Consider the following 13,682-nt stretch of genomic DNA (forward strand, 5'->3'; position numbering starts at 1 on the left):
CCTTTGTTGCAAAACTCCTATATATCTTAGCTGCCCACCACTGGATTCTTTGCAGCAGCTCTCTCAGACTGGGTTCCTTGAGATGCAGCCTCCCAGGCTTGAAGTCCTAAAAATTCCCTAAAATCCTTAATTTTTAGGTTGTAATAAGTTTTTAGCCAAAAAGACTCAGGAAGAAACCGACTTTTCCCCTAACTGTCTGAAGGATTTAAGATAGCAGGCCTATTATAGGACTAGAGCTACCATCAGAGATATCTACAAAGAATATGGACTAAATGTGGTAAAGGAAACAGAGATCAAAGTTCACCCCATGTCATACTGTCTTTTCAGGGCCAAGCAAACATCTGTTTACCAACCATTGCTTTTCCATTTCCGTGTGAATCGCCTTCCTCCCCTCTGAAGTCCCCAAATACCACCCCGTAAAAGGCTGGCAAGTATTAAACAAAGGGGAAACAAAGTCATCTTAGGAGAAATTTCCCTGTATCTTTGAGATGCAAATGTCCTATCTGGTCTCCTCATCTCTGCCATCTCTTTAAAATGCAAATTTTGAAAAAAGGGTAAACTAATTTAGAACTTGACTTGTTTTCCATAAATATTAGTAAAAAAGGAAGAAGCCTTTTAAATTTTTTCTTATTCTGTTATTTACAAACTAGTGAGTTCTGTATTGTGATATCTGATACGACTAAGTTTGGAAAATAAAGTATAATATTTCTTATTGTGTCTGTGTGGATATGTGTATATCTCAGTAAGTGTCTTTGGATATCAGTGTTAAGGTTAATTCATAAAAGAGCTCTGTTTAAGTTGCCTTAAAGAAAAGTAAGTGCTTACAAACCAAACAATTCTAAATACAAAGGAAATTAAGCTAAATTAGTTTTAGGTTCAGTGAACAGGAAAGTATTTAGTATTAAATTAATATCTTATGTTAATGTTTGTTGATCTAATTAATATAGATATGTCTTTGAGCCATCAACATTAAGCAGCAGTCTTTCACTGTACCTAGTTTTAATAGAGGTTAAAGGAAATTTTGTTATACCTGTTGCAAATTTGTCAGCAAGAAAAAATAACTTGCTAACTTTAGCTAAAAATCATCTGAAATAGTTTCTCCATATTTTGGTAACTATTATTTGTCTCTTGGTTTTCACTAGAAATTAAGATTGTTAGGAGTTGGGAATTCTAATTTAAATATAGAATTAAAGCTACTGAAGACAATAAAACATTTCAGTATGGTAGAATGTGTGAGGAGGTTAGGAAGGCATGAGGAGGGACTTCCTTGGTGGTCCATGTCCCTGCCAATGCAAGGGACATGGGTTTGATCCTTGGTCCCAGAAGATCCCATGTTCTGCAGAGCAATTAAGCCTGTGCTCCACAACTACTGAGCCTGCACACCTAAAGCCTGGCTCTGCAACAAGAGAAGTTAGCACATTGAGAAGCCCACACACCACAACGGAGTAGCCACCACCACCCCCTACCATCCCACACTGTAACTAGAGAAAGCCTGCATGCAGCAATGAAGATCCAGTTAATAATGTTAAAAAAGACCCAGTTAATAAGAAAACAGGAGAAGAAGGTATGAGGCATGAAATTACATTTTACTGAGAAAGTTTTATACAAGGTCAGGATTAACTAAATTTAGTCTGAAGTTGACTAGGTAAATGGATTTTGTTACGTAAACTAATATAGGGCTGGAATTTGATATATCTCTTTCTGTTAGAAGTGCTCATTTTTGATTACAGGTTGTATGAGTTTCTGGGCCCTTAGGTGATCCATATTTGCTTTCTTTTAATCATTTCGAGACTTTGGTTAAATGAATAAATATTGTTTCATAGTGACCTATGATCCTCCTGTGTTTTAAAACCTTTTTGATATTTTTAACAAACTTTCCCAAATATCAAAATCTGACTAAAGCTTTTTTAGGCTCCAGCTGACTCTGAGATACTTCAAAAGAACATCTTTGAGACATTTCAAAGAGGAAGGTCAAACTAAGTTTATTTGATATGTTAAATTACTTCAAAATTCTTGTCAAATGGTTGGAGAAGAACCTTAGGTTATAGTGTATGGATAAATGCCACTAATGTAGATATTCCAAAATTTATGTGGAATCCCTAACAGCTGATATGTCCTGATACATTATCTAAAATGTTATATGTCACAGAAATAACCAAGTTTCCTGCTAACTGCATTTTACTCAAATCTTTAACTAGGCAATTTTAAGTTTTGTACATGGACTGATGAATATGGTTTATAATTTTATGACTTGGAGAAATATATTAGATTTAATTTAAAAAAAAAGCTTTCATGGTATGACCTACAATAAGCTGACAAAGTATACCTTTGCAAACAAAGCTGAAATATTTATCATTTTCTATCTGATCCTGCCAAAATTTGGAGGCCCCAGCTGGCTCTCCTGTGGACTTGATATTTTATTGCAATTGGACTCCCTGGTGCCTCAGATGGTAAAGAATCTGCCTGGAGTACAGGAGACCCAGGTTAGATCCCCGCGTTGGGAAGATTCCCTGGAGGAGGGAATCGCTACTCACTCCAGAATTCTTGCCTGGAGAATTCCCTGGACAGGAGATTAGTGAGCTACAGTCTGTGGGGTCACAAAAAGTCGGACATGACTGAGCGACTAACACTACAACTAGCTATGCTAATCATCACTTTAGTTTGTTCTTTGTTTCCAAGTTGTTTGTGCTCTGTGTCTCCCTGCGGCACTAAGCCTTTGTCAATGTTACTAGCTGCATCACTTATATCCTGTCTTTTTTACAAGATTATCGTCTCTTACGGTACCGTGTGTAACCAGGCCTCCAACAAAACTTCTATGGCTAAACATCTTGAGAAACAGACCACATTTATTACATAAAGTAATTGTAATAGTGTGATTCTAGGTATGGGAAGAAGTAACAAGGGAGAATGTCTCTTGGATCATAATTAGACAGAAGATCTGGATAATCTTTAATTATTGACAGGGCCTAACCAAAAATTTAGCACCTGGAGTGGCATATCAAGAATGCTCGCCTGATCTTGGATGAGCCTCCCAGCCAGCAGCAGGGGACAAAGTTTGATTATGAAATGTTTCCCAAATGTTGGCCAAATTCCTAACCAAGAGGAGATCAGTCATCAGCACTTGCAGCTCTCCAGTGTGAGCTGATGAGCCCTGAGGGAACTCAAGAAGGAAGGACTATTTGCCATTTGCAGCCATCAGATTGTGGCTACTCCCTATGGTGAGCCCTGAGGAAACTCAGAACGTGAGAATAGAGGATACAGGTCCTTAGTTAACTGAGAAGTGTATCAAAAGAATGATTTCAGTGAGCCCAGACTCTTGTATCTTCCCATATGTAGCACGGAATTCCTTAACTTGAGATGCTGCCTCCTGAGTTTGAAGTCCTAAAAAATTCTTGCTGAATAAAACCTAACTCTCAACTTTTAGATTGTGAATATTTTTAAGTCTACAAGTACAAAGAAGACACTTTTCAAAGGGGAACAAAAGAAGACAAATCTCAACATTTGGAACACTGGCACCAATGGTGAACATTCCCAGATAGGTCCATCTGATAAAGCAGTTAGAATGGTCATCACCCCCTTCCACAAGATTGTGGAACAGACATTGACAGTGGGGGATTATAATACGGAAAAGCCAATTTTGATTCCATGTTGGACTTTACCTTTTTTTTTTTATTATTATTATAATAATACATAATGGCCTGCCTCAAGGAACTCTGCCCCTCTGTCTAACTGTTAAGCTAAAGTGGCTTTGTTCAGTTCACAGGGAGACAATCTGACCCTACCCACCAATGAATGGTTGCAGAAAAGATGAATTTAACAGATCTCCTATATTACAAGATAAATGGCCTTTTTACTTTATGTCCTCACCTTCTCTCCTTCTCTGTTCTACAAAAGAAACTGGAATCCAGACCCTGATAATATGGGTTTTTTGGAGACACTACTTTGCCATCTTCTCAGTCTATGGCTTTCCAATTCATATTCTTTGCCTCAGCACCTCAGCTTTCAGGTTATTGGCCTGTTGTGTGGTGGAGCAGAATGAGCTTGGACTCGGTAACAGGTAGAGAAAAATGTCTTCCTTCCCGACACCATATATCACTAACCTCTCTGGTCCTCAGCTACATCACCTATAGAAGGGGTTAATAATAGCATCTACCTCACAAGACTGTTGTATGGGTTTAAATAAGTTGATTAATTGAAAGCACTTAGAACAGTGTCAGGCACAGGATAAGCATGATATAAGGACTTGCAAGATATTATGAACTGATAATATCTATCAAAATTACAAATGCACACAGCCTCAGACCTAGAAACTTAATTTGAAAGAATTCTACAGACACAAATGTGTGAAATGAGACATGTACAAGGATATTGTCTACACTTTTGTTTGTCTAAGGACTAGAAATGACTTAAATGTTTATCAATAGGAAGTGATTAAATTATTTATTCATACAATTAAATACTGCAGAGCTGTAAAGAATGCAGAGGTTCTTTCTGGGTTTGTATGGAACAATCCTCAAGACAAACTAACAGAAATGGGATGTGCAAAATGCTGCCACTTATAGAAGAAAAGGAAAGAAAAAAATGACATCCAAACATTAAGCTTTGTTGGTGTGTGTTTCCTTGTGTTTGCAAAGAATATCTTGGGAAGAAAGCCTTCAGATTGCTTCTAGGGAGGGAAAATCAGGGGGTGGATGAGATGTGAAACTTTCAGTTCTTTTTTCTTAATAAGTTTTGAATCTCAAACTATGTGAATTTTATATTTCCAAAAAATAAGTAACAGTATACAACATTCATCACATCAGTCTTCATACAGTTGGCCCCAACTGGAGGATCCTCCCACCATGCACATACCTGTGGGGCTCAGTGTCTGATCACTCTCAGGCAGGGCATCCACCTCTGAGATCGGAATGTTGGGCATGGTGAGGGGCTTCAGGATGGTACTGGGAAGCAAAAACAAACAAAAGGTTCAGCCCCTGCAGAGGAACTCCCTCAGTCCCACCCCATCCCACTCATGCAAAGCGAATAGTTCTGGGGATCACCATGCAGTAGGTGATGAAGGACATGGTAGGCTGTGCTGAAGGCCTCATGAGGCTGGCCCAGCTCCTGAGCCAAGCACTGAGCAAGGAAGGTGAATTCTGGAGGGAGAAAGTGCTTGCTCCCAGCATTTGTAGCAACATCAAGCCCAGGACAGAGAACAATAATAATACCTGTGTGGTACCTGTGCTGGGTTTCTAAGCACCTACAAAGTCTATGCCTTATTTAGAAAACCCTAATAATGGTCATTTTTTTAAGGACAAGATTCTAGTACAGACCCATTTATGTTGGAGGAATTACTCAGAAATTTCTTCTGGAATCTAACAGGAATGGAAAGTAATAGGTTGGTTGCTCTGAGAGTCAGAATAACTATAGAAGTGGCACTGATGGCCGTGTGCTCAGGGTTGCTGGAGACAGGGTCACACGCAGGCAATCTGAGTTGAGACCTGGAATTGCCCTGATAACTGGGAAATAACTTCCCAAAGCTCAGAAGGACAATGGAAGCAGCTCAGAGAAACACACCCAAAATCAACAGAGGATTTGGCTAGAAAGGAGAATCATATTTGACCAATTAAGACCTTCCCATGGTGAGAAGAATGTAGGTGCCCTGGTGAAACCAATCAAGACCCTATGGGGGCTTCCGAGGAACAGACCCCTGCATCCTCTTCTTCTTGTTAAAAAGCTTTAGCCTTCTAGGCCTTCCCTGAGTTCCAAAAAAAAACAAAAACAAAACAAAACATAATCAGAGAAGTGAGAAAATGCAGAAACAAAGGAAAACAGCCAAGCAAGACAAAAAAATAATAGTTTAGCCATAAAACAATTCAAGAACCTTTAGTTCCTCCTCAGGGGCTATAGATAATATCCTGAGCCATATCCAGGAGTTGTTTTGCAGATACTGACTCCTCCACCAGGGATATGAAGTTAACTGCCTTCTGACCACAAGCAGGTAAACCCCAAACCAGCTGGAACCAGATGATGTTGACTCCTGAAGTACCACCTAATTACCTCACCACCAAATTAATGAGAAGAGCATCTACCACCCTGCAACAGTCTCCCTCACCTTGCCTTTAAAAACTCTTCCCTGAAAGCCATCAAAGAGTTCAGGTCTTTTGAGCATGAGCTGCCTATACTCCTTGCTTGGACTTGCAATAAATGCAGCACCTTCCTTCACCATAACCTCATGTCAGTAAATTGGCTTTACTGCATGTAGGTGAGCAGACGCAAATTTGGTTTGGTAATACTATGACTCAGCAGACATAGGACTTACAGTCCAGGGATGACATTTTTTTGTTTTTTGCCACATCATGTGGCTTGTGGGATCTTAGTTCCCTGGCCAGGGACTGAACCTGAGCCCTCTGCAGTGAGAATATGGAGTCCTAATCACTGGACCGCCAGGGATGATAATTTTAAGGAAAGACAATTGAACATTGAAAATCTGAAAGAACTACCTGTTGTATAGTTATAATCTGAGCCCCAGAATGAAATCAGAGCCTCTCAGGAATGGTGTATACTTGGCACCCACAGCAGCCACTGCCCACTCCCTAGTCTGAAACCCTCTTTATTGCCCAAGCAGAAACTGGTCTCAGCATGTTTAAAAAAAAAACAAACAAAAAAAAACCCACAACTTTTTATTTTGTATTGGGGTATAGCCAATTAATAATGTTGTGATAGTTTCAGGTAAACAGCGAAGGGACTCAATCATATATATACATGTATCCATTCTCCTCCAAAGTCAGCATCCTTCTTAAAACAGTGGTCCAGGCATTCACTTTACTATAGCAGGCACTGGAATAACATTATTTATCATTCCTGAAAACTCTGTTAAAGTATTTGCAGGTTTCAAGAAGCAACCAAGACCAGCTTGATGCCATTAGGAAGGGAAAAGAAACAAGTGTACAGCCTGAAAGACGCTGGAGTAGGCCAGCCAAAGGCCACATGGTCAAATGGAATTTTAAAAACCATCTCACTTAGGGAACGAAATGTAATACTCCACGGGCTAGGCTGGTGCTATGGAATGGGTTTGGCCTGCTTGAAACCAAATCAGTGAGAATGCCGAAAGCAAAGCAGAGTATGAAACTGCAAAGTTCGATGAAACCAAAGAACCTTGACTGGACCTCTCCGCAGCTCCCCCTATACCCCGCACCCCCAGCACTGATGGTACAAGCAAAGATTTTCCTCCTTAAATTCCCTTGGAAATAAACCAGATCAGCTACAGGCTTTGGGCAACATTGTAGCTTTCTCTTAAATTCAGCCAAGAATAGATTTGGCTGTGGAGTTGAACAAAATGTTCAATGGGGCCAACAGAGAGGGCTTGGTTCTCATTTAAAACAGAAAAAAAACATCACTGTGGTTTTGGCTGGGATCTTGGTGCATTCCATCATGCTCTGGCCCCAAGGCAGTCAGCATTAGCAAATTTTAGGATGGAGCAAAGGGTTGTCACTTTATCCTAAAAACTGAAATCCCAGATAGTAGGGATTTCCCTGGTGGTCCAATGGTTAAGAATCTGCCCGCCAACGGAGAGGACATGGGTTCAATCCCTGGTTTGGGAACTAAGATTCCTCATGCTGCAGGACAACTAAGCCTGTGCATCACAACTACTGAAGCCCACACACCCTAGAGCCTGTGCTCTGCCAGGAGAAGCCACGTCAATGAGAAGCCTGTGCATTTTAGTTAGAGAAAGCCTGCATGCAGCAATGAAGAGCTCATGCACCACAAGAAGACCCAACACAGCCACACACACACACACACACACACACACAAAACAGTAAAGAGGGTGTGCCTTGCTAGATGTACAGAGCTACTCATTTGGCTAAGGAAGGAACAGGCTTAGTCTTCACAGACCTTCTAGTGGGAACACAGGAGAGGGGACCTCCCAGACCATCACACCACCACCCAACTCCAGGTATAGCCAAGGAAGCAGAGCTTGCTTGGCTGGCTTGGTCAGGGCCTGACATTCTTTCCCCACTTCCAGGTTCCTCTAAGACACAGAGAGCTTTGGACAGAAGTTTTGAGCCCTAAATGACTCTGGGGTGGGGTCATTCTGTGAGGAGTGGTCCCAGTGGGGAGGATGCTGGGGTATTGGGTGTCCTGTCAGAAATCTTCAGACTGAGCCTGGCTAGCCACTACAATGCCCCTTAGAGAGGTAGGGTCTCCATGAGCGATGGCACGCTGCTCACTCAAGCCTTAGTGCTTCTCCTCTTGGACTCAGCATCTCCCTTCCTCACTCATTCATTGATTGTGATGACAGTTCTGGAAGCCCAGTAACACCAACATATGACCCTTTCTCCTCATTCCAAGTCTAGAGCAGGGGGGAGTGGGAATGGGAGCTTGGATCAAGGCTTGCTGGAAGTAGGTAGCATTTACCAGCTTGAGAACACATGCAATCCCCAGATACCTCTGGTCAACCCCCAGTCCTATCTCTCTTTACTCACCCCTGAGCCCCCAAGTTACAGCCAGAGTGCCAAGAGGAAGAGGATGGAGGAGGTCGAATGCGTTCATTGTCATCCTGCATCTGTAGACGAATGGGCCGGCGCAGTCCCCAGGAGATGTTCAGCAGCCCCTCCACAATAAACTCATCTTCTTCCTGCCACAAAGCAATTGGATAAGTCCAGAAAAGTCCCAAAGAAGCCAGCACCATGTTGTTTGTGGTAAATGACAGTTTTCTTGATGTGCCCAGGTAGGTGCACCCAAGTTATAGTCACACCTCAGCTCCAAGACACTCTCCAGGCTCTCAAGCTGAGCTCGGAGGTCAGCACACATTGCCTCAAAATTCATAGACATGTGCAAATTCTAACAATGGTTTCTTTGTTGTTTTTTATACTAATGACTTTAAAGAACAATAAATATATTTCTTAAAGTATGTGAGAAAATAGCCTGCTATTCTTAAATTACGCTAACAGAAGCAAGAGCTAAAACCTTGAATTAGCTATTTTTCCCCTCCCCTACTATAGAAAGTGATGTGTCTTTCATTATAACATGTTTAGCAATCTGACCCACTGGTTGATGATTTAAAGTAACATTTCCTCAAGTTTGTTCAACAGAATACTAGCTCATCTGGCAGATGAACTGTTACCTTAAAAAGAGTATCAAGTGATCTTGTGAGTTGGGAGATGCTGTGTTATCAGATTTCTTAACAGCAGAACTTCGGAGAGCCAATAATTAACTAATGTGCTACATAATAACTCTCCAAGAGGTGAATAAATTCTGCAAGAATTCCAAATTTATACTCAAGGGTTGTTAACTGATAAGAATTTAAATGTGAAGGCCTTCTAAAAATACCTGATGTTTTATCCCAAAGAGATGGATCTCAGGAATCACCATATCCCTTGAGTCATCTACAGGACATACCTCAGAAAAGCTGTTTAAGGACCAAAATCTTGCTACTGATCCAGCCACTAATTAGTAGAAGGTTTGAGGACAGTGCCTAAAGAATCAGGTCTTCTTTCTAGAATCTCAGCAAAACCTTTTGAACCCATGTTTTATAAGCAGGGTCAAGACTAAGGTCTGGGCTATGGCCACATCTTCAGGACAAGCCCCATGAAAGATGACACATGTTCAGTGAACAACCAATCCGGGTCCCAGGATCATCCTTAGAGAGGGAGGGGGTAATAAAAGAAGGCAGGAGAGGTGTGGAACAACTTTAGGGTGTTTGGGGATCTTAAGGAGAAAAGCGTTATTTAAGCACAGGTTACATGTATGGTCTTCTAAGCGGTCAAGGCTGGCATCAATACTTTATACCACATGATTAGAGGGCAGAATTTAACCCAAAGTAGGACTTTGCCTAAGTGGTGTAGTGTGAGGAACATACAAAAACCACTACATACTATCCCCAACCAGCCTGCCTTAGTAGCTGAAATTCTACCATCTGATATCTGTTTCTACAGATTAAATCAATATGGCTTGATAAGCTGAAAATGTGTTTAGAAGGGTATTACATGTACCTTCTTATCAGCCAAGAACACTTGAGTATAAATTACTCTGCCAGGCTCCCATATAATTCACCATCTACCCGAAACAGGCTCTACAGAAATGGATACAGGGTGAGTAAACTTAGACTTAGGAAGGGGGCTGAGGAAAGACATATGGATAACAAAAGACATGCTAAGAAGGCATTCTAGGAAGGCTGCTGCAGTTGTGGGGAAAAGCCAAGAGTTACCACCCAAAGCTTATGTAACTTGTCCAGATTGCTGCAACAGCACATGGGCCAGATGTGGCAACACAGAGGACAGGGTGAGGCTCCTGAATTGCCCAAGAGGAAAAAGGTTGCTTGAGTACCATCTGAAATAGCCATTTCATGAAAGCATCCTTTTGGAGGGTCCTCCTTCTGAGGCTAGTATTAGTCCAGCCACAGGAATATCTCCAAAACAGAAAACTCATTCTTTTTAGAAAAAATCTGGGCCCAGGGTGTACTTCCAAAGAACTCTAGGGACTCCCAATAACATCACTAACATTGAGAGGCTACTCACTGTGGCAAAAGAGGCAGAGACCCTCTTGGTGAGGGTGACATGGAGACATGGAGACCCAGAAGACATGGAGACGAAGACTGGGCTGGCCACTAGGGGAGGAGCCCCAAGACCTTCCCTGTGACTCCTTACCTCACGATGTCGGAGCTGCAAATTTTGGCCTTCGTAGTACAAGTTGTAGGTCTTCAAATGCAGAAGAAGTTCATTCCTTACGAGAAAAATACAAGAGGTGTCACAATCTCAGCTAAAATCACTTATAATGCAATTACTCCCTCTTTTTCTCACCTCTAATCTGGCCTTCAGTCACTCCAGTCGGGGTGTTTGTCTACATGTGTACATACACACAAATACACACCCATGGTGTGTAGAACCACCAATCTTCCATCACAAACTTTCCCAGGATCAAGATCAAGAGTAAATACTACCTAGAACAGACTTAATGTAAGGAGCAACTCCAGAAACCAAGGAGGTCTGGTCTGCTGACAATGGTTAGCAGCTCTCACTACATTTCTCAAACCCAAGCTAAATACAGAGGCCTTGTTAAACCACAGATTCATAGAAGCGAATGCACTTTAAAGCCCGCACACAAGGTTTCTTTAGCCTCTCCACAGACTTTCCTCTCTCACAAATGCTGTGAGAAGAGGACATTCACTACAGACCTTCATGAGACTCAGAAACTCCAAGGATTTCAGGAAGTTAAAAGGGAGAGCTCTGGGCCCCATTGACTTAGGCTTCATTGACATACCTTTGTTGTTTAGTCGCTAAGTTGTATCCAAGTCTTTACAACCCCATGGACTATAGTCACCAGGCTCCTCTGTTCGTGGGATTCCCCAGGCAAGAATACTGAAATGGGGTGCTATTCCTTTCTCCAGGGGATTCTCCCAATCCAGGTATTGAACCCATGTCTCCTGCATTGCAGGCAGATTATTTACCGTTGAACCACATGGGAACCCCTAATGTAATATTCTGCATTACTCTTCTAATGTACTTTTCTACTCTCCTTCAAGAGGTGCTTTTGTCTCTTTATCCTACGTGCTTTTAGTTTATAAAAACATTTTTTAAAAACCTTACAAGGCCTCTAAATACTGGTTTCCAAGTTGTTCCCCTGGGACCATAGCTGTCAATACTAAACATGGAAGAGAGAGCATATGACACCCTTTGTGATCAGAGTGAGAGCTGTCAAACCTGAAAATGCTCTGATCAAGTTTTATCCGAAAGTGAATGCAGGGAGGCCTGGGAGGAGGGAGGAGCTTGCGGAGACTGAAGTATGCTTCTGCCTCTTCTCAGGCAAGAGGCAAGGGCGTTCTGTCACTTTAAGTCCAGTCATTCAGTGTAAAGATTTGGGGCTGTCACAACCAACTCCTCCTCCTAGAAACTCTCCAGGACATCAACTCTTCCGAGCCTCTAAAGGTACCATGTCTTGACCCCCTTAACTTCACTCCCTATGGCCAGGCTCTGGGGGCATGTTCTTTATCTGTAGCAGCAAACTTGCTTGATGCTCTCACTAGTCCACACGCAGTTGCTTTCTCCTTCTCACACACATGAGCTCCTCTCGTGTACAGAGGAGGCTCCTCTGCCAGTGGCTTCCCTCCACATGGGACCGGCCACTGCAAGGACAATACCATAACAAAAAATCTTACTTGGAAATGTATTTATCTTGTCCACACGGGACTAGGGAAGTTTGGTGATGGTAGTCCATTCTTCCTTTCTCTTTTCATCAGAAGAAGAGGCCTATATTTGAAAGAAGATAGCAGTTAATGTCCAGTTGGGTCTTTAAGAAGTCAGCAGAACATGGTCCAGGGGGTGGGAGCACATGGTTCTTTGTCCCTGCCCCAGATACATAGCTTGAGCAGCCCAGCACTGACAAAGGGCCAGGGAGATGCCACACTGTTGGCTGCTGCCTCTGCTTGCCAGAGCTTCTGAGAAAAAAACCCAAACAAAAGATGACAATCCGGGCACAGCCCCAAAACAAATGCCCAAGCCACAGCCACAGACGATGCTGGCACCCAAGCTGATTTGAAGGAATGAATCTTCCTGAAGAGAACTTCACTACACAGAATAGAGATTTGTCTGAAAAGGAAGGTTGATAGTACTGAGATATACTAAAGATTGGTAAACAACCTAAAAGAATGCCCAAAGAAAAATGGGCACAATAAATCACAGCATATACATCATCATTAAAACATGACAATATGAAAGGCAATTTAATTACCTGAGAAAATGACAATACATTATGAAAACAAAGTTATAAAACTATGAGTCCAATTTTGTTTAATATACATGTAAGGCTCCCCTTGTGGCTCAGATGGTAAAGAATCTGCCTGCAATGTTGGAGACCCAGGTTCGATCCCTGGGTTGGGAAGATTCCTTGGAGAAGGAAATGGCAATCCACTCCAGTATTCTTGCCTAGAGAATTCCATAGACACTGGAGCCTGGCAGGCTACAATCCAAGGAGTCTCAAAGAGTTGGACAAAACTGAGCAATTATACTTTCAAGGGTAGTTACCTTAGTGATAAAGAATTCACCTGCCAATGCAGGAGACACAGGAGGAGATGTGAGTTGGATCCCAGGGTCAAGAAGATCCCCTGAAGGAGGAAATGGCAACCCAATCCAGTATTCTTGCCTGGGAAATCCCATAGACAGAGGAGCCAGGCAGGCTACAGTCCATGGGGCCGCAAAGCTCCATGATGTGACTGAGCAGGCATGCATGCAAGCATACAATATGCATATATATACACATTACTTTGTTGCATGCCAGCAAAGTAACGCTCAAAATTCTCCATGCCAGACTTTAACAGTACGTGAACCAAGAACTTCCAGATGTACAAGTTGGATTTAGAAAAGGAAGAGGAATCAGAGACCAAATTGCCAACATCTGCTGCATCATAGTAAAAGCAAGAGAACTTTAGAAAAACATCTATTTGTGCTTCAAAGACTATGCTAAAGCCTATGACTGTGTGGCTCACAACCACTGTAGAAAATTCTTAAAGAGATGGGAATACCAGATCACCTTACCAACCTCCTGAGAAACCTGTAGGCAGGTCAAGAAGGAACAGGTAGAACCAGACATGGAACAATGGACTGGCTCAAAATTGAGAAAGGAGTACATCAAGGCTGTATATTGTTACCCTGCTTATTTAACTTCTATGCAGAGTACATTATGCAAAATGCTGGGCTGGATGAAGC

General features: G+C 42.0%; 1 protein-coding gene across 3 annotated transcripts in view; it reads right to left on the minus strand.

Moving 5' to 3' along the window:
- RASSF2 (Ras association domain family member 2) overlaps window positions 1-13,682 on the minus strand; it is a 59,375-nt gene that overhangs the window by 14,399 nt on the left and 31,294 nt on the right. For all 3 annotated transcript variants that reach the window (XM_005906532.2, XM_070381239.1, XM_070381238.1), the window contains exons 2-5: window positions 12,137-12,227; window positions 10,629-10,704; window positions 8,466-8,617; window positions 4,852-4,940 (exon numbers count right to left, since the gene is read on the minus strand). In XM_005906532.2, coding sequence (XP_005906594.1) covers window positions 4,852-4,940; window positions 8,466-8,617; window positions 10,629-10,704; window positions 12,137-12,195 — 376 coding nt within the window. In that variant the 5' untranslated portion in view covers window positions 12,196-12,227. The remainder of the gene's footprint in view (window positions 1-4,851; window positions 4,941-8,465; window positions 8,618-10,628; window positions 10,705-12,136; window positions 12,228-13,682) is intronic.

Source organism: Bos mutus, chromosome 13, assembly GCF_027580195.1.
Source record: "Bos mutus isolate GX-2022 chromosome 13, NWIPB_WYAK_1.1, whole genome shotgun sequence".
Taxonomy (NCBI): Eukaryota; Metazoa; Chordata; class Mammalia; order Artiodactyla; family Bovidae; genus Bos; species Bos mutus.